The 20,572-nt window shown below is 43.2% G+C and overlaps 1 protein-coding gene across 1 annotated transcript in view; it reads left to right on the plus strand.

Annotated features, from left to right (window-relative positions):
- The first annotated feature begins 3,678 nt into the window (after positions 1 to 3,678).
- Positions 3,679 to 20,572, plus strand: part of ADSS1 (adenylosuccinate synthase 1) — a 32,538-nt gene continuing 15,644 nt past the window's right edge. Inside the window, exons 1-2 of the mRNA XM_076345568.1 lie at positions 3,679 to 3,917; positions 19,482 to 19,584. Of these exons, the coding sequence (XP_076201683.1) occupies positions 3,735 to 3,917; positions 19,482 to 19,584 (286 nt within the window). The 5' untranslated portion in view covers positions 3,679 to 3,734. The remainder of the gene's footprint in view (positions 3,918 to 19,481; positions 19,585 to 20,572) is intronic.

Raw genomic sequence — 20,572 nt, forward strand, 5'->3', positions numbered from 1 at the left:
GCTGTCAGTTTTGAGGAGAATGCGTGTGTGTGCGAGGGAACTGAGTGACACCACTGCTACATTTTGCTGTCCTTGGTGCTCATGTTTTCAAATCATAAAAGCAACCGTAAATGTAATGCCCGACAAATATTTATTCCACAATGAGATGACACAATTTTTATTATTTAATGGACAAAATGATTTTGTTATTAAGCGGAAAAAAAATCTGAACAATTTGATGGAACAGTAAGGAAAGCTTTAGAGGAAACTTTGAAAGAAAATAAAAGCCAGGAGGGGAATGAAACTGGGATAAAGTACAAAAGGGACGAGCAACAGTAGAAACAGATCACTCCGGCACCGGCTTCCTTTGCCAACTATCAAGATAGACCAAATGCAGTAGACATGGGCTTCATTAAGAGACGCACCGCGGCGCGGAGTGTGGGGTGAGTACAATTACAAAGGGGGCAAGGTATCAGGTAAAGAGAAGTTTAAGTCATTAGCATGAATTTCTGTTGCATAGCAGGACCAGGCTGGTTGCAAATGATTGAGGAGATGGCAGATCAGTGCAGAAGTTTTTCAGATGAGGTCCACGAGCTGTCAGTGCGTGGCTGTGAAGTGAAACATGGCCAGTGCTGGCTGTTGCCATGTCAGGTGGAACAAGTTCAAGCTCGACTGGTCTGGGACGCTGGGCAGCTCTAGACTGGCTGGTACCAGGGCAAGAAGCCCCCAGAGTTTGGCGTAAAGCCTATGCTTGAGGAGTTGCGGCCAGGCATTTGGTGCGCATTAGACCACAGGAACCAAATGTCTTAAAAGACTTCACAGTAACTTTCCATCCTTACAACTGAAATAATGGTCAAAATAAAAGTAAATGTTAAAATTCAATAATGCAAAATTCTGAAACCCGCGCTGGAGGCTTGTCTTTCAGGCCATGTTAGATCGCACGCGGCATCTGGCTGTGAATGTATACATGAAATGCCAAGTAGCTGCACTGTGTGTGTGAAGCGCCAATGGCAGAAAGAGGTAGCAGCATTTCAGTGTGTGAGATACCAGCAGCATAAGTGTGGGAGAGGAGCTGAGTTTTGTCACGTATGTGAAACTTGACAAGTCCAGGAATGTCTTAGGTGAGATACTTCCAGCTGAAAGGAGAAGACATTAATTCCCATGTAGAGGGTACTAGGGAACTTGACATGGACCATAGCGTACAATTCTAGCTGCCTGTACTCAAGAAACATGAACCAAATTCAGAACAGGTGCAGGGCAGGCAGATGAGAACGACCAGCGAATTGAGAGCCGGTCTTTAGAGGAGAAGAGTAAAAAATCTTGTCATTTTCTGCTGAGCAAAACAAAGCCAGAGACTGGATGTAATTCCTTCTATAAATGTATGCACAGGAAAGGGAGAGGAAGTATTTAAACTAAATGGCAACGTCAGCACAGAACATACGGATATAAATTGGCCAGAAGGCTGGGAATCAGCAGAGGTTTCTAACTAGAACAGCTCAGGAACAGTTGTTCAGCAGGAACAGTGAGGTGGTATATGATTTAGTTGACTGCAGTAGCCGGGGAAACTAGGCCCAAACATCAGGAGCTCCCTTCCAGTCTTCTCTTCCAAGTTTATCACCTCCACTGATCGATGCTAAATACTCCGTTGGAGCATACAGTGTTAAATCTTCCCTACCTCCTTTTCCTAGAGGAAATATTGCAAATGCTAGAAATGAAGTAGAGCAAATGTCTGCTCTGTTTGCCACCACGAATGCTTACAGGGTGCCGGAGTCTGGAATGCGTTATATTCTATTTCTATACATGCACATATGTAAATGCATACATGTATGTGTACACGCATGGGTAGGTGCTTGTGTATATGCATACACGCACACAGACAGAGCCCACACATGCACGTTTGAAATGGGCTGTACCTGCCGCTGTATTTTTATTTTTCAGGAGTTCATTCAAGTATTCCAGTACTTTCTTTTCACCCTTACACCAGAGTAACGGACTGTATGAGATATGCACACACGATGTCTTTGTGTGACCTCATGTATTATCATGGCATCTCATCTGAGCCACAGTGTAAGAGAAGGAATGCGTCACTTGAAAATGCTGAAGTTCTGTCACTTGCTCTCTTGGTAGGAATCACACGCACGCATTTGCCAGGAGGAGCGTGCAAGCAGCGGCTGGTGCAGTTCCTCCTGTCTGAAGCTGCAACCTGGGTTTTGCTTCTGTGCACGCATCTGCGTGCAGGCATGTACGTGCGTATATATGCCTCATACTAACACAGCTGCACGTGCCTCAGACTAGTCTGTAAGCTTACACATTTCAAGTTGCTTTTTTTAAGGACATGGTGCCACATGCCTGGAGCTAGAGGACGTGCGTTACAGAAAAAGTCAAGCCCAGCGTACAGCTCGTGCATGGGGAAGGGGTTATGGGTGCCAGGCACTGTCTGTTCACCTGTCACACCAGGGAAGCGGGCATGTAAACCTGCCCCTGTGACAAACCTCCACGCGCCTCGTTTATTTGTCTCGCCGTGACGGTCCTGGGCTTTTTCAGGTCAGTGTGTGACTGTATGTGTGGGTGTGCACGTGTGCCTCGCCGAAATGGACTTGGGTGTCTCAGGCCACAAGGACAGCGTATGTATGTGCCTGTCAACGGGGTATGTGCCAGTTCAGTAACAACAGTCGTATGTATTTTAGGCTAGTGTGTGTGTCTGTCAAACCGAAAGTGCGCCTGCCCATGTTTCTCGGGCCAGCGGGTGGATGTTTGTGTCTCATGACCCGTGTGTGCTAGAGTAGCTTGTGTGCCTGTCCTTCTTCCTCTGACTGTTAGGTATCACGGGGTACTCTGAGTGTACCTGTGCACGTGTCAAGCTACCCTGCGTGTGCAATTCTCTGTGTGCCTGACAGTGGCAGTCCCAAATGCCTCAGGGCAACATCTGTCTTGCAGTGACAGGGGCCCATGTTCCTCAGGCCAGGGACTGTCTGTCTGGCAGCGACACAAGCTCACGCACCTCAGGACTGTATGCGTGTCTCACAGTGACACAGCCCCCGCGCCTAAGACCAAGAGACAGACTAAGGGTCTGTCTTGCTCTGACACCGTCACACACACCTTCGCACTGCTCGTGCATCTCACAGTGACAGTCACGCACCTCAGGACGGCACGTGTCCGTATGTCCCCATGACACAGCCCCACAGGCCTGAGACCGCCGGGACAGCCACACGCCCCGGACCCGTGTGTTGCGTCTCTCCGTCACGCAGCCACGCGCCTCAGACCCGTGTCAGAGTGACACAGCCACACACCTCAGACCAGCGTGTGAGCATGCCTCACAGTGACGCAGCCCCGCGTGACCCAGCCCAACGTCTGTCTGTCTGTTTGTCTGTGCCACAGGCCTGGCTGCCTCCTACAAGCCTGTCCGAGGGTGACACAGGCCGACGTTCCTCCGCGCTGCCACCGTCCCACGCACGCCTCAGGACTGCGCGCGCCTGACAGCGCCGCAGCCCCCGTCCCGCGGAGGTCGGTGCGCGCGCGCCTGTGTGGAGACTCTGCGTGTGCGTGACGAGGCTGCGCGTGTCTGAATGCGACCGCGCGGGGCGGCGGCGGCCGGCGGGGCAGCCGGGCCGGCACGTCAGCGCGCCGCGCGGGGCGGGCGGCGGCGGCGCCGTTAAAGGCCGGCGGCGCGCCACGGGCAGCGAGCAGGGGCTGGGCTCGGCGCCGGCGGGAGGCAGAGCAAGGCGGCGGCTCCTCCAGCCACCCTCCCACCCACCATGTCGGGCACCCGAGCGTCCAACGACCGCAGCAGCCACCCCGGCGGCGGGCTGAAGCGGGCGCGTAGCGAGCCGGGCGGTAACAAAGTGACGGTGGTTCTGGGGGCGCAGTGGGGGGACGAAGGCAAGGGCAAGGTAGTCGACCTGCTGGCCACCGAGTCGGACATTGTGTGCCGGTGCCAGGTGGGTGCCGGGCCGGGCCGGCTCTGCCGGCCGCTCCCCCGCCCTGCGTTTCGTGCTCTCCTCGGCCCTCGCTTCACCCCCCGCTCCCCTCGGCCCGGCGCCCTCTTTCCCTCGCGGGTCCCTTCTCTCTCTCCCATGCTGCTCCCCCCTTTCTCCCCCCCCAGCCCTGTCTCCCTCCGCCTGCCTGCCTTCCGCCGCTCCTCGCTCCTGCTGGTTTTCTTCCTCCTCCTCCCCGTCCCCTCTCCCCCTCTCCCGCAGCGAGCGGTGGGGCGCGAACGTGCCCCGGTGGGCAGCCATGTGCCCCCCCACGCCCCCCCAACCCTCCCCGGCTGCGCCTCGAAATGCCACTCGGAAAGAAAAAGCCCTGAACTATAAATATAAATAGCTGACTCTTCGCGATAAGCGACGCGAGAGACCGAGGTGCCGGCAGGCGGCGGGGACGGGGGCCCTCTGCCTGGGGCGGGGCGGGCAGCGCTGCCGGGGGCCGCTGCCCGCTGCTGCCCGGGGAGGGTGGGCCGGCGGAGGGCCGCGCTGCGGGCCGCGCTCCCCGGCGCTGGGCTGTCTCGGGAAGCGAAGCCCCAGGGCCTGGAGCGGGGTCGGTTGCTTTCAAGGATGTAACGCTGAGTGTCGGGGGGGGGGGGGGGGGTTGGCGCCTGCGGGGCGGAAAACGTTACGAGCCATCTTGAAGACCGGCTGCTAGTAAAGTTCATGTTTTTAATAAACCCTAAGTTTTACTGCAGGGGCTGGTTTGGATAGGCAGGTTGCGTTCCCTGCAGAACGCCTGGAAGTTTGTTCTAAGAACATTTTGAAATGGAGCGCGAGTAAAATGGAAAAAACAAGTTATGTAAAAGTACAAGATTTAAACAGTTTGATGAAAACAGGGAACATCTTACGTGGCTTTGCTTGTACGTATTTTTGAATTGAATATAACGCAAGGATTCTTAAAACGCTCTATTTGCCTAGTATAAACCAAATTAGACACAAAGGTGATCCCAAATAATAGTAATAACTTTTAAAAGAACTGTTTTCAAACATTAATTATGAACATATTAGACCAATACAGCTAATAATCTGTTCAGTTGTCCCTGTAAACTATATGACCGCATTAATAAGTAGTCAGCGTAGTCCAGCTCAGTTGGTATATACCATGAAATTTATTCTGCTTTAAAATGCATGATAGCTACTGAAAAGCTACAGATATCCTTGAATCTGAGATGATAAATCCAAGGACGTTTGTGTAATTAAGTACGTTATGTAAACAAATGTTGCCATGTGAGTTAAATATTTAGAAGGTGGAGGAAGTATTTTCAAGTGGGACATGAAACTCCCAAGGTCTTGAATCACCTTGGGGAGAAGTTTCTGTGCAAAAGTTAGCTAATGAATATGTATTATCAGGGCTATAGCTACTTTTCCATCTTTATTTCTCCCTTCCCCTGCCCCCCCCCCCCAAGCTGTTGCTAGGAATTTAAACACCGGTCTCATAATTGCTTTGGTGAGAAAACAAAATGTAAAAGTTTTAGCTGAGGAGGAGCATGTCATATAGGCCACAGTCAAACAGTGCTTTCTCATGGGTTTACTGTTACTACTGCAAGAAGTCATATTGGTTCTTTTTAGACCTGCTTGTGAGAGATGCCCTGAAGCCGCTTTTGAGACTGATTTGCTGTCCATCCACAGAACTGATTTGCAAGCATGGCCCCCAGGTGCAGCCTCAGAATACCCTTTGAAGGGTACAGGACTCTGCGTGCGTGAGCGTGCCAGAAGGGTTAGTGTGTTAGCAACAGGCTAGATGGCTTAGATGGTTTAATATGCTGCTGCGCACATCTAGATCATCTTTCTGTAGCCTGATGATGAGACCGGGACGGGTGGAAGGCAGGTGGATCTAGAAGAGCTCTAGACTCTTTTCAGAATAGTGTTCACTGATACACGCGCACACACACCATGTGGACGAGACTACAGTAGAATTACTAATACACGGATTTAATGGAAGTGTCTTCAGGATTAGAGTTTAGGGAAGAATATAAAACATTTGAAAGAGAAAATATGAGTAATGATTTACTTTTGAGTAGCAAAAAGTTATACAACTTAAGTGAGAAGTGGGGTTTTTTTAATACTTAAATGGGGGTTTTGCGCATTTGGCAATTTTGAGGATGCTTTTTAAAAAGATGCCATTTTAATAATTTAGTATTTCATACTTTAAAGCCAATCATACAAGTAGATAACAGTGTATTATTCTTGCCTCTGTTAGAACTCAGATGGGACTGTTAAGGTTTAGTAAAGATATGCACATATCTAAGCACATGAACAGTACTGATGAGTTCTCTCAGTGTGATAATGGTAGGTCATTAACTTACAGGCGTAATCAGTTTGAGAGGGACTTCATTAATGCTGTGTACTGCCATGAAAAATGTCAGCGTTTGGACGAGAATCACGCTTGCTTCACATTTCTCCTAGAAACTAAGAAAAACTTTCTTAGTGCAATAGCACTTCTGTACTAGAAGAGATTGCTTAAACAAGAAACACTGAAGGTCTCCCTTATTAGAGACTTTAGAGAAAATGTCAGAAAAAGTTCCATCAGGAATTTTGTGTGTTCTAGAATATGATGATTGACAGGGTTATTTCCTGTCCACTCCATTTTCTGAGACATTGACGGAAACGGTGTTCAACAGCTTGTTTTAGTCCTCAGTGAAATGAAAGTAGGGAAAGCTAGAAAATTAATGTCTGAAAGGGGGATGTTTGTCTTTTAAAACAATGTCTCAACTAGATGAATTCCTTTTTGTGGTAGGATACTCTTTGAGCTAACATTTTAAAAAAGGTGGGTTCCCCCCCACCCCGAATAGGAATTTCAATTCAGGGCCAAATTTGAGTTTGAAGAGCTTTCTCAAAATAGTAGTTCCCTAATATTTCTATGAAAGGAAATAATTTTCATTAAATGTTTCTGAAGTATTTTTAGTGTGTTGATTTCGTGAGAAAAAAAATCTGTGACAGCTAGATTGCTACAGAGGAAATGAAATTATATTTCTTGGGATACTGGAAAGAAAGGCAAGCAGGCAAATGGGAGTAGGAAGTCCTTCAGAGGCACAAGGGAAGCTTCAAAATATGTTAAATAAAGAAAATTCTGCATTAAAACCCCAGCCTCTTTAATTTTCCTGAGCTTTCAGAATTTAATTTCACAGGAATTGAAGAGTGTCAATTTGTTCTCAGTACTTAGATTATACACAGTCTAAGTCCAAACAAATTGGGTACACACCATAATTCGCTTAATTTTTCACATTAGTGACACTGAAATATGTGACATAATTTAAATATGAAGTCTTAGTTCACCTGAAGTAATTGATTTCATTTCACCTGTATACTTGAAGCATTCTTTGTGAAAGAGGATGTTTCAATAAGGGTAAAAGATCTCTGGATATTCTCGTAGATGATGCTGAACAAAACTTTTCACAGGCTGCTTTCATTAAAATACCAGGCACACATACCCATATAAACAAGCAGAAAAGGTATTTCTAAATAAATTAATAACAACAGGCAGTTTAGGGCTGTTAAGGAACTGAGTAGGTTTGTCTAAGTTCGGGTTATTAATGGAGAACATCAAAAACATTTTTCCTCTAAATTGCTCTTTCAGCAAGCAAAGGCATTCAGAAGCAGAACGGTAGAGGCTAACGTTTCTTTCTTACTGTGGCCTCTTGGGGCATAGAACTGTCGCATTATGCTGTGCAATACTTTTAATCCCTGATATATTTTCAGGGAAGGGTACAATCAAAGAGTTCAACTGCAAATGTTTCATTGTGATGTTTCCTTTAAAAACAGGTTTTATGCGTTTGTTTAAAGCTTTTAATGGATAGAGTATCAAAGATAGAGGGAAGTTCACTTTTTACCTAGCCTCTTAGCATGTGTCATAGAACGGGAAGTCCTAATGTAAGCTTAAGTAATTTGGATACATGTAACATACTAACGAAGAGAGGTTTGGCATTGCTCAAAACGTGGCTTCAGATCGTGATTTCTTCAGTGGCAGCTCTCATTCCAGCTGTACGTTTCTCACATCACCTCATATGTTGTTGTGTGGCTACCTTCGAAACGAGAGCTTGTGGCTGGTTTTAGCTACCTGGGTTTTAATTGGATAATTTCTCAGATCTGGTCTGGAGCATGATCAAACAGTCAACTGTCACAACTGCCGAGGTGATCTGCCTCCAGAGGCACCTCTTAAACTAGATCTGTTCCCGAAAAGTTGTATATAGAACTGCTGTATTAAGTTCACAGTTAACTGAGGACAGCTGGTGGTCATACAGTTCTAGCTGTTTCCTTGAGCTGAGACTACGTAAGGTACACTTGTAGTAATAACTCTTCACTGAACATATTTACTGTACAGTTCTGTATGGGTGTCAATGGAAAAGGAAATAGCGTGCATTGTCATATATGGCAGGAGAAGTACCACGCATCTTTGCCAATAATGGTAAATTACTCATGAGACACTTTCTGTGTGTGCCAAGAATGTCTAGGAATTCCTGGTGTAATGGGGAGTAAACAATTCTGCCTTTCCTGATGGAAGTTTTCTTGTGCAATAAACAGTTTCAATAAAACCTCCAAAAGCGCTGTAGGAAAATGCCTCATGAACAATTTGATAGAAAACTTGAAGGGGAGGAAGGAGAAAAAGATTTTCCAAAAGCTCTGTGAAAGATACAAAAATACTGCTAGTACATTAGTAGAGCCGCTGTGATAATGATCATTACCTGCAGTGGGTTTGATCTCGGTTACTGAATAGATTGGTAAAACGGTTGCGGCACAAATGCATATCTTTCCTTCACTTCATACCGAAACCAGTGACAATGATTCAGCAGCAGGGACTAGTCCAAGACAGTTTTTAAGATTTTTTTTCAAGCCTTCATTTGGCACTGCTGTTCCAGTGTTGCCCATAACAATGCTGGATGTGTCAGACCTGCGACACTTCTGCCTTCTGGAAGTCTGGAAACAATCTGCCGGATGTTACCAGCATTCCCTGAAGAACTGGCATTGAAGAAACACCACCAATTTGTAAGAATGTGATTGCAATAAGGAGAGCTGTTACTAGATGTCTTAAGCTTCTCATATTAATGGGCTTTTATTTTTCACTAAATATGCGGTTGCTTTTTAAAACATTTCCTCTATCCAAGTCAGTATGCTTTCAAGTTAAGGATTGCTTTGGTTTTAAAAAGGCATCATCTGATGTTTTGAGATGGATGGACAAAAATTATAGTTGATGTTAATACTGAAGAAAAGCTGAGGAGGTTGAAAAAGGTACCAGAAAAACTTGCTGTTAAGGCCTTTTGTGATTGAGTAGTTTGCAGTCATTTGGACCGAAGAGATGTAACCAAAGTCATACACCAAGGACATTGAGTGGCTACTTTTCTTGATGTAGTGGATGTTAACAAATAAGATTGAGAGGGGCTAATCAGTAAGAAAAGCCTAGCAACATTTTGGGTTTGAGATACCATTGCAACATTAGAGAACAATCTAGGAAAGGGTGAAGGGACGTGCCCAACACTTACGATACAAATAACTGTTGCATATTATTGCCAGTTTCCTTATTTCCTTGTTCTGGTGTTTTAATGAATGCAAGGTAAATATCACATATATTAGAAGTCATACTTTGAGGAATGCAAAGGAATATACCGTGGGCAAGTGATCGAATAATAAAAAACAAATGTGGCAGAAATGCCAGATGAGAAGTTTTTGTCGGTGGTTTAGGTGCGAGACAGGGCAGTGTCCTTTGTTCCTCTGTTGTGCTGCTGACATGGCAGGGCAAAGCAGCTGCAAGTTGTTGTGATTGTCCCTATTGATCATGGGCTGCTGGAACTGTTTGCAACGGGGATTAAATTAGGGCAGTTTTATGTGATGATTACGTGGAGTTACAGGGGCTTGTTGGCTACTGTTTTTCTCTGTGTGTATGTATCACGTGTTGCTCTCCTTTCAGTGAGATTTAACCCTGATATTTAGTATAATTTCTCCCTACAGGATAAAGTAGCACATAAAGACTTTAATCTCCTAATGATTTAGTGCTTGATGATCTTCAGTGAAGAGATTGATGACCTTGAGGTCATGAGTGTGCAGTGACTGCAGTTTTTGATTTCTCTAACGTTTGAGAAAGTTGATAGTCCCATTTGCACGTACATGTGCATTCATACAGGCATATTTCTTTCTATGTAATTTTTTGCAAGATTCCCTGCAAGAAAGCAAGTAGGTTTTATTTTGCTGTTCAACACAGGAGAGGGTTCATTACGTGCGAGTGGTTTCCTTAGCTACAATAAAGAAGTCCACCCTTTCAAAATTGAAACTTTTTTTGTAGCGATCTGTCACTTACAAGGTATTTTATCCAAATTTTATTTTTCATTTTGCTTATACATACTTACGTGCTACACTATATCATTTTAGGCTTTAGAACAACATGGTAACATTGCTATTTTAAACTAGCCTCTCCTTTGGGCATCAGTGAGATCATCTCAGGACCACCAGGATTATAAATACTGTATGAGAAGGTCAGGTTTAAAGTTTCCAAATCTCCATAAGAAAGCAAGCTTAATTTTCAATCCCCTTTATAAAGCCTGATAAATTTATTATCCTCTGCAAGCATCAAAAGAAAGCAGCTGAAAATTAAGCTGAAATGACATCTGTTCTATTTCATTCCTGTTGTAACTCACTAGCTGTTGTTAACTTGTTTACAGATATAAGAAAAGTTATGTTCATATCCTTGGATCATATTACTTCCCACAGGGACATGACTACACTTCTTCAGAAGAGAGGACTAAAGATGAGCAGACATGTCTAGGTTTTTCATGTTTGATTTCCTTTCTTTTAGGATTCTGCTAACGTTAGTCAGAATGCTTTTTCCACTATAGAATTTTCTATCAATATACCTTGAATTTATTATTTTCTTTACATCTTGTGCTGGAGTTGTGTGTTTTGTTGTAGTGGTCTGTCATAGTAGGTTGTTTTTACGTGGTTTGACAAAACTTTAAATTCAGTTTGAGAGAAAATAACTAGAGTTTAAGAGTGTCTAAGTTGCCTACACTGACTGCTGTTTAAAACCTGAGTTGAATTAGACCTGGCTTTTCCAGTTGCATTTTTCAGATACTTAGGAAGACCAAGGTATCCATATAAGTTAGGGTCACTTTTCATTTGTAGTAAAGGAAAAATACTACATTATTAGTGCAAAATACGATACAAGCTTCAGGGGTTTGTATTTGTGCTAGAAATAACTTTATATATTTCTTTAAAAGGTCAAAAGTTTTGCTCAGTTCTTCTCAAGAGTGTTTGTGTTTACAATCATACTAATTACCTCATTAGGCTTTAGAAGGTCTCCTTCCATGGGAATTCAGGAGTTTTTGAAGAGATCACTATCTTAATTGGGAAGGTGAGACCCTGTGGATTTTGTTCGTTCTATGAGGCAGTGAGAAGGGACACAGCAGGAACACACTTGAACAGATGCAGGAATCAGACATAGCAGTTCTGTGCAGAGTTGTTCTTACTTGAAACCATTATGGCAAACATTCTTTGGGAAGAAGAGCAAGGCAAACTAGACTTGGCTGACGATGATTGGTGTCAGGAAATAAATACTTGCAACTCACTCTAGCTCTTTGTCACCACCATAGCTTTAAAAAATCACTGCTCCCCCAGTTCTTCTGGTCTAAGTATACTTCTGATTATTCCCTAACCCAGCTCTTTCCAATGGCTTGGGTTAAAAAAAAAAAGTTATGATCCGCTTTTTGGAACTGAGTTGGGGTGAGTTGGGTGCTATCAGGCGATAGTTTAACTGGGAAAATTAGCAAGAAAGAACTTCCAGTAAAGGAAACTATAACAAGCACCTATGGCAGCAACCTCCCAACTGGAATGTGCAGCACTTTCAGTCATCTGACAAAAGCTTTCACACACAGGTGATTTTGTGACATTGTGTCTAAGGGTCTGAGTGTTCAGAGCACTTAATGCATTGCATTTGTCCGTATGTTGGTTTGTTTTTTTTTTTTAAACCAAAGATGTTCTAAACTCATTTGCAATGGTGTAAATCAAGAGAAATGCCATCAAAGGCAATGGATTTATATTATTATAAAGTTCATGTCAAAGCCAGTTATGCTGGTAACACTTATTTGCTACATTTATTCAAGTTAGCTCCAGGCAGTTGCTAATGTAAGTTAGAAATAGCCATCGTTAATTAAATTGTAAAGAGAAAGAAGAAACAATTTATGTAACAAGGCTCCTTCTTGTTTATTCAGACTCATATATGAAATGCTATAAATGGAAGAAAATTACTCAATCCAGATTAGAAAACAGAAGTATTTTATAGTCTGTTTCATAGTATGATGAGAGGTGTTTGGCCTGCAGATGCAATTGAATTTCACAAAATGTTTTGCTTCATCAATGGATGGAATTAGTGGAGCTGGGACACTTACAATGAAAAGAGATAGACGGGAATCATAGCATTTGTTTTCAGATGCAGACTTCCCAAACTGCTGGTTTGTAGCTGGTATTCCAATTCATAGATTATAATGCCAGAGGGGATCACCTTGTCTTGTCTGAGTACCAAGGACACAGTATTCTAGTGGCAGTTGCACCACTGCCAAAAGAAGAGGTAATACAATCTCTCTACTCCTACTTGATATTCCCATTTATACATGTGAGGTTCGCCTTAGGCGTATCAGCCAGTACTGAAACTGTGTTCAGACACCTCCACATGCTTCCTAGCGTAGATAACTCCCATCCAAAGTTTGACCTTCCTTTTTGTTTTGAATTCATTTATTCTAAACCTGGTCATGACATTTTATACATTCACGGCATATACCAATTGGCTAAGGAGCTCGGACTGCCGCATACTGCTGGTACACCACTCAAACGATAGTTGTGTCAGCTGCAGATCCTCAATAACGAGTTTCTATTTTTTCCCCATTGCATTGATTAGCATTGCGAACTGGAGATGGTGAGAACTGATCACTGTGGAACCCATCAGAAACAAACCTGTTTCGTGTTCATCCTCTAGTTATAGTTTGAAACTATCAGGTTTTAAGGCATTTTATATGTGCTCTGGTGCTTTTTCATATCAATCTAGTTTGTTAATCAAGCTACATTTGGGCATTGTGGGGAGCACTAAGCAAATGAAAGATGTGCTAACCAGTGGAAACCAGCAGAGCATCTGAAAACACTCCTCCCACATAGGCAGAATGCAGTCTCTTGCACGCTGCCTGGCTGGCAAGAGCACGCAGAAACATGTCTGAGCATCAGGACACATTTCATTCCTATTCAAACATGTATCATAAGGCTAGCTGGGAGGAAGGCGTTCCTGCTGCAGGTGCTGAACAGCCTCACTGCTGCTCTGAATAGAAATTCTGTTTCTACCTTGGAATGTTTCAGCTACAGAGAATAGAAGAGATGATTTAAAAATGCAATACAGCACAAAACATCAGCCTTGAAATGGCTGAGCACTTGGGAAGGTGGATCTGTTTCTTCATCTTTTTTGTAAGTTCTACTAACAAGAAAAAGACTATGTGTTCTCCTCTGCTAACCTGTTCATAATAATTATTAATTCCCTGAAAGATAGTATTTATACAAGCATACAGTTGTTAACACTGGTAAAACGGAATAGCTTCTCAATTTAGTGTCTTGATGCAGTGCTTGTGTTCACGTATTATAGAATAGTAATCAAAGTACATCTCTTCAGTGCAAGAATCCAGTATCACAAATAGGTCAGCACATAAAAAGCTTGGAAAAGTATTTTCTTTTTAAAATACGTACTTGAAAAAAATTTTGTTTTATAAGGCAGCTTAAATTCCTTTAGCTTCTTCTGGTACTAGGACAACACATAACTTTACACTTCGATTATTAGAAGTCTGAAAATATAGATTAAAATCTTCCAGAAAAAAAAATCTCATTTTTATTTGAGTCCAACTTAAACATTCTTTAAAAATAATTAAAAAAACCCCAATGACAACCAAACCTCACCATACAGGATTACTCTGCTCTGAAAACAATGCCTAGTATGTTTCCTGCTGTTTAACTCTTGACAACAACATGTTGCAACTCCTTCCATTAACTTAAAGTCTGTTTTCCAACCTGGAATGACAGGCATTTTAGGTTGTTGAATTTAAACCACATTGCTGGTGGTCTGCTGGATTTTAGAAGAAAGGGGGTATAGCTTGAAGCACCACAAGGTAATAGAGCATTCCTTAGGCAAAATATATTGAAATTATACATATTAATGCTGTTAATAGAGCCTCAACTTCTAGCACTTGCAAAGTTAATAAAAACTGATTTGTTAAGCAATGTAGGTAGTTAATAAAAACTGATTTGTTAAGCAATGTGGGTACTTTCAAAAGGCTGAATACTAATTTTCCACTGCAGGCTATGGATGACTTCAATGACAGTTGTTTTTTCTTAGGTGCCTGATTTAAATGTGAAGAACTCTAACACCTGTCAAATACTGTTAGAAACAAGCATTTATCCACTCTGAAACTTTCACATAGCTGATATGAAGAACAACAAGTCATGGCTGCACAGTCAAAAAGTATTGCTGTATATAGGCAGTGCCTCAAAGGAAGGATTTTTGTGTGCTCTCTGGAGATGAGCTTCCTAAATGATATTTAGGTCTTTTTATTACTATAGTAAGATATCTATCATGATGTCTTTGGCATGCTTAATACTTTCTAGTTCTCAAGTCCCACTTTGTTGCTGCAGTTTGCTATAATTGATAGCCCCAGTCACCTGCACCTGGTAGGTTTCCTGCATTTGGCACAGGTTTAATAGAGTCACTAGAGGTTTAAGTGGCTTAACAGAAGGGACACTTCCAGTTGGTGGCCGGTCATGAGCGGTGTTCCCCAGGGCTCAGTACTGGGGCCGGTCTTGTTCAATATCTTTATCAATGATCTGAACGAGGGGATCGAGTGCACCCTCAGTAAGTTTGCAGACGACACCAAGTTGGGCGGGAGTGTTGATCTGCTCGAGGGTAGGAAGGCTCTGCAGAGGGACCTGGACAGGCTGGATCGATGGGCCCAGACCAATTGTATGAGGTTCAACAAGGCCAAGTGCCGGGTCCTGCACTTCGGCCACAACAACCCCATGCAGCGCTACAGGCTTGGGGAAGAGTGGCTGGAAAGCTGCCCAGCAGAGAAGGACCTGGGGGTGCTGGTCGACAGCCGGCTGAACATGAGCCGGCAGTGTGCCCAGGCGGCCAAGAAGGCCAATGGCATCCTGGCCTGTATCAGAAATAGCGTGGCCAGCAGGAGTAGGGAAGTGATCGTGCCCCTGTACTTGGCCCTGGTGAGGCCGCACCTCGAATACTGTGTTCAGTTTTGGGCCCCTCACTACAAGAAGGACGTTGAGGTGCTGGAGTGTGTCCAGAGAAGGGCAACGAGGCTGGTGAGGGGTCTGGAGAACAAGTCTTATGAGGAGCGGCTGAGGGAACTGGGGTTGTTTAGCCTGGAGAAAAGGAGGCTGAGGGGAGACCTCATCGCTCTCTACAACTACCTGACAGGAGGTTGTAGCAAGGTGGGGGTCGGTCTCTTCTCCCAAGTAACAAGCGATAGGACGAGAGGAAATGGCCTCAAGTTGTGCCAGGGGAGGTTTAGATTGGATGTAAGGAAAAATTTCTTTACTGAAAGAGTGGTGAAACATTGGAAGAGGCTGCCCAGGGAAGTGGTGGAGTCCCCATCCCTGGAAGTATTTAAAAGACGAGTAGATGAGGCACTTAGGGACATGGTTTAGTGGACATGGTGGTGTTGGGTTGACGGTTGGACTCGATGATCTTAGAGGTCTTTTCCAACCTCAATGATTCTATGATTCTATGACACAAGTGCTAATGAGCCTGCTGGAATCACTGCAGGAGCAGTAAGGAGGGTTTCAGGTTGAAGTGGATGCCAGTGTTCAAGACACTGCTGTCATCCCAGTTGTACTCTTAGCCTCTTGGAGCTTCAGCAGGTCCCCTAATCATTCCTTCTTCGGAACAGAACTTCTCACACCAGAGTAGTTTAATGGGAATGCCCAGGCTTCCCAGATTTTGGAAGTGAATGCTAATTGTTATTTCTGGTCATACTGTCATCTCTCAATACAGACGGTGCCAAAGTGGGACTGGTGATTAATCTGTGAGAAGGTGTTGCCTTAACATTCCCTTTGTTAGAGAAGCTTTTGAAGAACCACAAAAGAAGGCAGATACCATCTCTAGAGACCTAGGAAGGTGCAAATGATGAAAGATAGATAAAATTCAGGTGAGATCAGTGGTGCACAGCAGAGATTCTGTGAGCTGAGTCTGGATATTAAATGGAAGCTTATTCTGCATAGCTGCATCTGAAGCAAGGGCCAAGCAGAGAAACCAAAGATTTCTTGGTCCAAGTGGAAGCATCCTGAGGGTCCAGAGAATACTGTCACTAGGTGTGTTAGTGTTGACACCACTTTAATGAAATACCATTTGAGGAAAAGAAGGGAGCTTACATGGTTGCAGTGTACCATGCACCTTCAATCATGTAACCTTCAGATTAAGCCCAGACAAGGTTTCAGGTTCTCCTTACACTTCGTTAGCAAAAGAAATGGCTCTCATAGACCCTACATTGACTGTTAGAACTCAAGTAAAATTAGAAAAGGAGTAGATATCTTTAATATCTGAGCCATTAGACTGCCAACGTTAGCTTTAGATTAGAGAAGTACTGTTTTATAAGGTCTGTCACTGAATTTTTGGTTTATATTATCTGTCCAGAGTGACTGAAAGTGGATTCAGAGATTTTTGGCAAATAAAGGATGTATCATATCTGCTGATGTTTCTGTGCTTCAGCATTTTTTTAATGTATGCCAGCTTTCACAGATGATTGAATAATGTCCCTTTTTAAGAACTTGCTAAAGAAAGAAACAGCATTTGTCTGGGTATCAGTAGTTCAGGAAAATTTCCAAAATCATAAACTGTCTTTCATAAACACTCTCATACTGGTATGTCCCACCTCCTAAAATTTTAGGATACAAGAAAACACTTCTGACTATAATTTAGGAGTGCTGTTATCTCAGATTGTGAGTCTTCAAGCCTGATTTCATTTCTTCATGTTGATTAAGAAAAGCAGAATATAACTATACTGTTAGTGACAACAAATACTTTTGAAAGAGCCTGGTTCCCCATTTTCTCAGGGAACGTTTGTAGTAGAGATTAAATCAGTGTTAAATAATAGAGTTCATTCTTTTAAAGTTTCCATCTTGCTATCATCTATAGGCAAGCAGAAAAGGAAAGCTGATGATTTCAGAAGAAGTTACTAGCCTCTTTCTCAAGCCTGAGAGAGGCTAGTACCACTATTATACCACTTTAATAAATTAAGCTAGTGTTTCAACCAGTGCAATCCATCCAGTCTCAGACCTTTTAAATATCATGTAAAGGAGTCTCCTGCATGATTTATTAGCCTGCTAGATAGTTCAGTACCTTTAACTAGATCCAAGTTCCTACAACTGGCTGCTTATATCTGGGAGGCAAGCTAAATACCCAGGATGGTTCTGCTTTCTTCAAGATTCTCCAGACAAGTTATAACTCTGCATTAGCAAGACACTTGGGATTCCTTCCCAGCCCAAGGATGAGCTACCCAGCAGTTTGCTAAATCAAATGAAATTTTACATTGTCGTGGTTTAACCCCAGTCGGCAACTAAGTACCACACAGCCGCTCGCTCCCCCTGCCCCCAGTGGGATGGGGGAGACAATCGGGGCGGGGAAGTAAAACGCATGGGTTGAGATGAGGACAGTTTAACAGGACAGCTAAGGAAGAGAGAATAATAATGATAAAAGAATACACAAAACAAGTGATGCACAGTGCAATTGCTCACCAACCACCGACGGATGCCCAGCCAGTCCCCGAGCAGCAGTCACTGCCCCCCGACCAGCTCCCCCCGGTTTATGTACTGAGCATGACATCCCATGGTATGGAATATCCCTTTGGCCAGTTGGGGTCAGCTGTCCTGGCTGTGCCCCCTCCCAGCTTCTCACGGGCAGGGCACGAGAAGCTGAAAAGTCCTTGACTAGTGTAAGCACCACTTAGCAACAACTAAAACATCAGTGTGTTATCGGCATTATTCTCATCCTAAATCCAAAACACAGCACTGTACCAGCTACTAGGAGGAAAATTAACTCTATCCCAGCCAAAACCAGGATATATATGTACCAGTTTTTCTGTTACCACTCATACTCAGCTCTCCCTTAGCAGGTTATCTTTTTAAACTTCATTGTTGAGCTCACATCTTCCAAAACATAAGAATTACTTTTGTTGTATTTAAAAGCATATTTCTTAATGTTTCCCTCCATCCCACTGCTTAAAAAAGAACTTGAATTTTTTTATAACCTGTGTCTTTTATTTTTTTAATGTTGTGTTTCAGTGTATATCCACATTTTGAAAGGAGTGTCAGTTGCTGTTTTTCTGTATATTACGTGCAAACAAATGGGCAAACAAGTAAATGAAACTCTGGAAGAACGTGTGTTATATTAATTGTTATAAACAACTATTCTTTCTCAGAGTTTTCATGTAACAACTCTGCTCATTCAGCCAACACTCTTCATTATTTGCAAATTACCAGTCACAGTCTCAGTTCTCCTTCCAGTAGATGCCCTCATTCCAGACACTTTTACATCATTCAGACCTCATAGCAAATCCACGAAGATTTGTCATCATTTTGGAAAATGGAAGGCCTGTAAGCATCAGAGCAGACAAGCAGTCAGATTTCCCAACCTTACCAGTAGGAGAAAAAGTTATATCACCACAGAACAGCAACAAACATTAAGCCTGTCGAGAAAACTGGACCTTTAATTTTCAAAACTTTGCTGCTTCAGTTCAAATCAACTCGTGACCTTGATTTACCCACCTCTTCCCAAGTTTGTTCTAAAGCCTTTTGGGAAAAATCAGTTTCTTGAGGAAAATACCAGCATCCATTCTCAGGTCTGGTAGATGGTCGTATAAGGTATGAATTGTAGTAGACTCCGTAAAGGTGTGGTGGTGTTAACTGGGAAGATCATCCCTTGACAGGGAGACTCTCTGAAGCTGCAAAGACTGCACATGCTCCCAACTCTATGCAGACCTTCCATCTTGGACACCAAGGGAAGCAGTAGCTGTTTGCGGGTGGGCAGGCAGGAAGAGCTTCCATTCAAAAGGAAATAGTGGGCATTATAGGCTTAACTCTAAAGAAATGACCATGTACAGAAGATGCCCAAAAAGGATGGGCTTGTCTAGGCATGTCAGAGGCAGGATTCCGTGGGTGGTAGTTCAATCCAGTTTTGTTCCCAGAAAGCATTGGTTCTCTTCTAGCTTCTGCCACCACTCCCACGTTTGCTCTTGCTTTGCCCCAGTCCTGCCTTGACTCCGTGGTATTGTTCTGCTTCCTAATTCTACACAGTCCTGCTGAAATCCTTCAGCCCCCTAATTGTCCTGTCTGAGCCCTTTTTACAGTACTACAGCATCTCAAGAAACTATAAGGTGGAGAAAGCAGTGATCTAGACGTGAATGTGTAAATAAAGAAAAGATGATCTTATCAAATCTGCTGAGAGTTGAGAGCGGTGGTATAAGACCATTAATCTTCTGGTGTTTCTTTCTGTTGCAGGGTGGGAATAACGCAGGCCATACTGTGGTTGTTGATGGAAAAGAATATGATTTTCACCTATTTCCTAGTGGCATCATTAATCCAAAGGCAATTTCTTTTATTGGTAAGACAATTTTGGAACTTACTAAATAAAATAACATTACATGGTGGGTAGCTGCAACCATAGTTTATAGTAGCAAACAAAGAAAAACCTATAGGTGACTGTCAGTCAGATTTGTTTTAGCTTCAGCTGTTTGTCTTTTATTTCACTGCTGCTTTAACGTGAGTTATTCTATGTTCAGTGTCAGTTTAGTCTGCTGCTGGAAAACTGGAAGTAAGAACCCCATCTTTCTATCAAGTTGCTCTTTTTTATACTTTATGGTACAAGTTTGGATCCCACCGTCTACTTGAAGACTCCTTTTATACTTTCAGAAATATAAGCGCTGTTTTTTGAGGACACAAAACCCAGCACTGAGGCTAAATAAATAATATAATTTCTCTCTGGCATCTCTTCACTGACTTTCCAGAAATAGACCCCAGGATACAGGGCTCTGCTTGGAAGGTCATCATCCAGTCTCCTTTTTGTTCACGTTAGCAGCTGTTTAAGGTGATGTTGTATTTCACTGTAAAGATATTCAATGCAAATGGCATCATAAAAAAGTTTGCATTGCTTACTGGGCATTAAACTCATATTTAATTGGTGGACAAACTTAAGCCTTTTACTTGTCCAAAATTATGATTCTTTCTGACAGAAAAAATACATACTGACTGTGCAAGAAATGAGTGTAAGTTTTAGTGAGTCACAGAACTGTAGCTGTAGTTTTGTTCCATTTGATAATTTCTAAATGGATGATTGAAATACATGAAACATATTTTTTCTCTCCGCTAAATATGGTACACCGTCTTGCTTTCCACTTTACTCCCTTGTCAGTTAGTAAAGACTATAACTTAAGTTATCCTAAATTTAGGCTGAGACAGGCTCTTGCAGATATTTCTGCTGTTCCCAAGAAGGAAGCAGCAGCTGTTTCCAGCCCACTACATCAGTAATCCTCCACGTCTCATCAGTAATGCTCTGTATTGCTCGTGGAATTTATATTGTCGCTCAAAAGCAG

The sequence above is a fragment of the Aptenodytes patagonicus genome, chromosome 7 (genome assembly GCF_965638725.1).
Source record: "Aptenodytes patagonicus chromosome 7, bAptPat1.pri.cur, whole genome shotgun sequence".
Classification (NCBI taxonomy): Eukaryota; Metazoa; Chordata; class Aves; order Sphenisciformes; family Spheniscidae; genus Aptenodytes; species Aptenodytes patagonicus.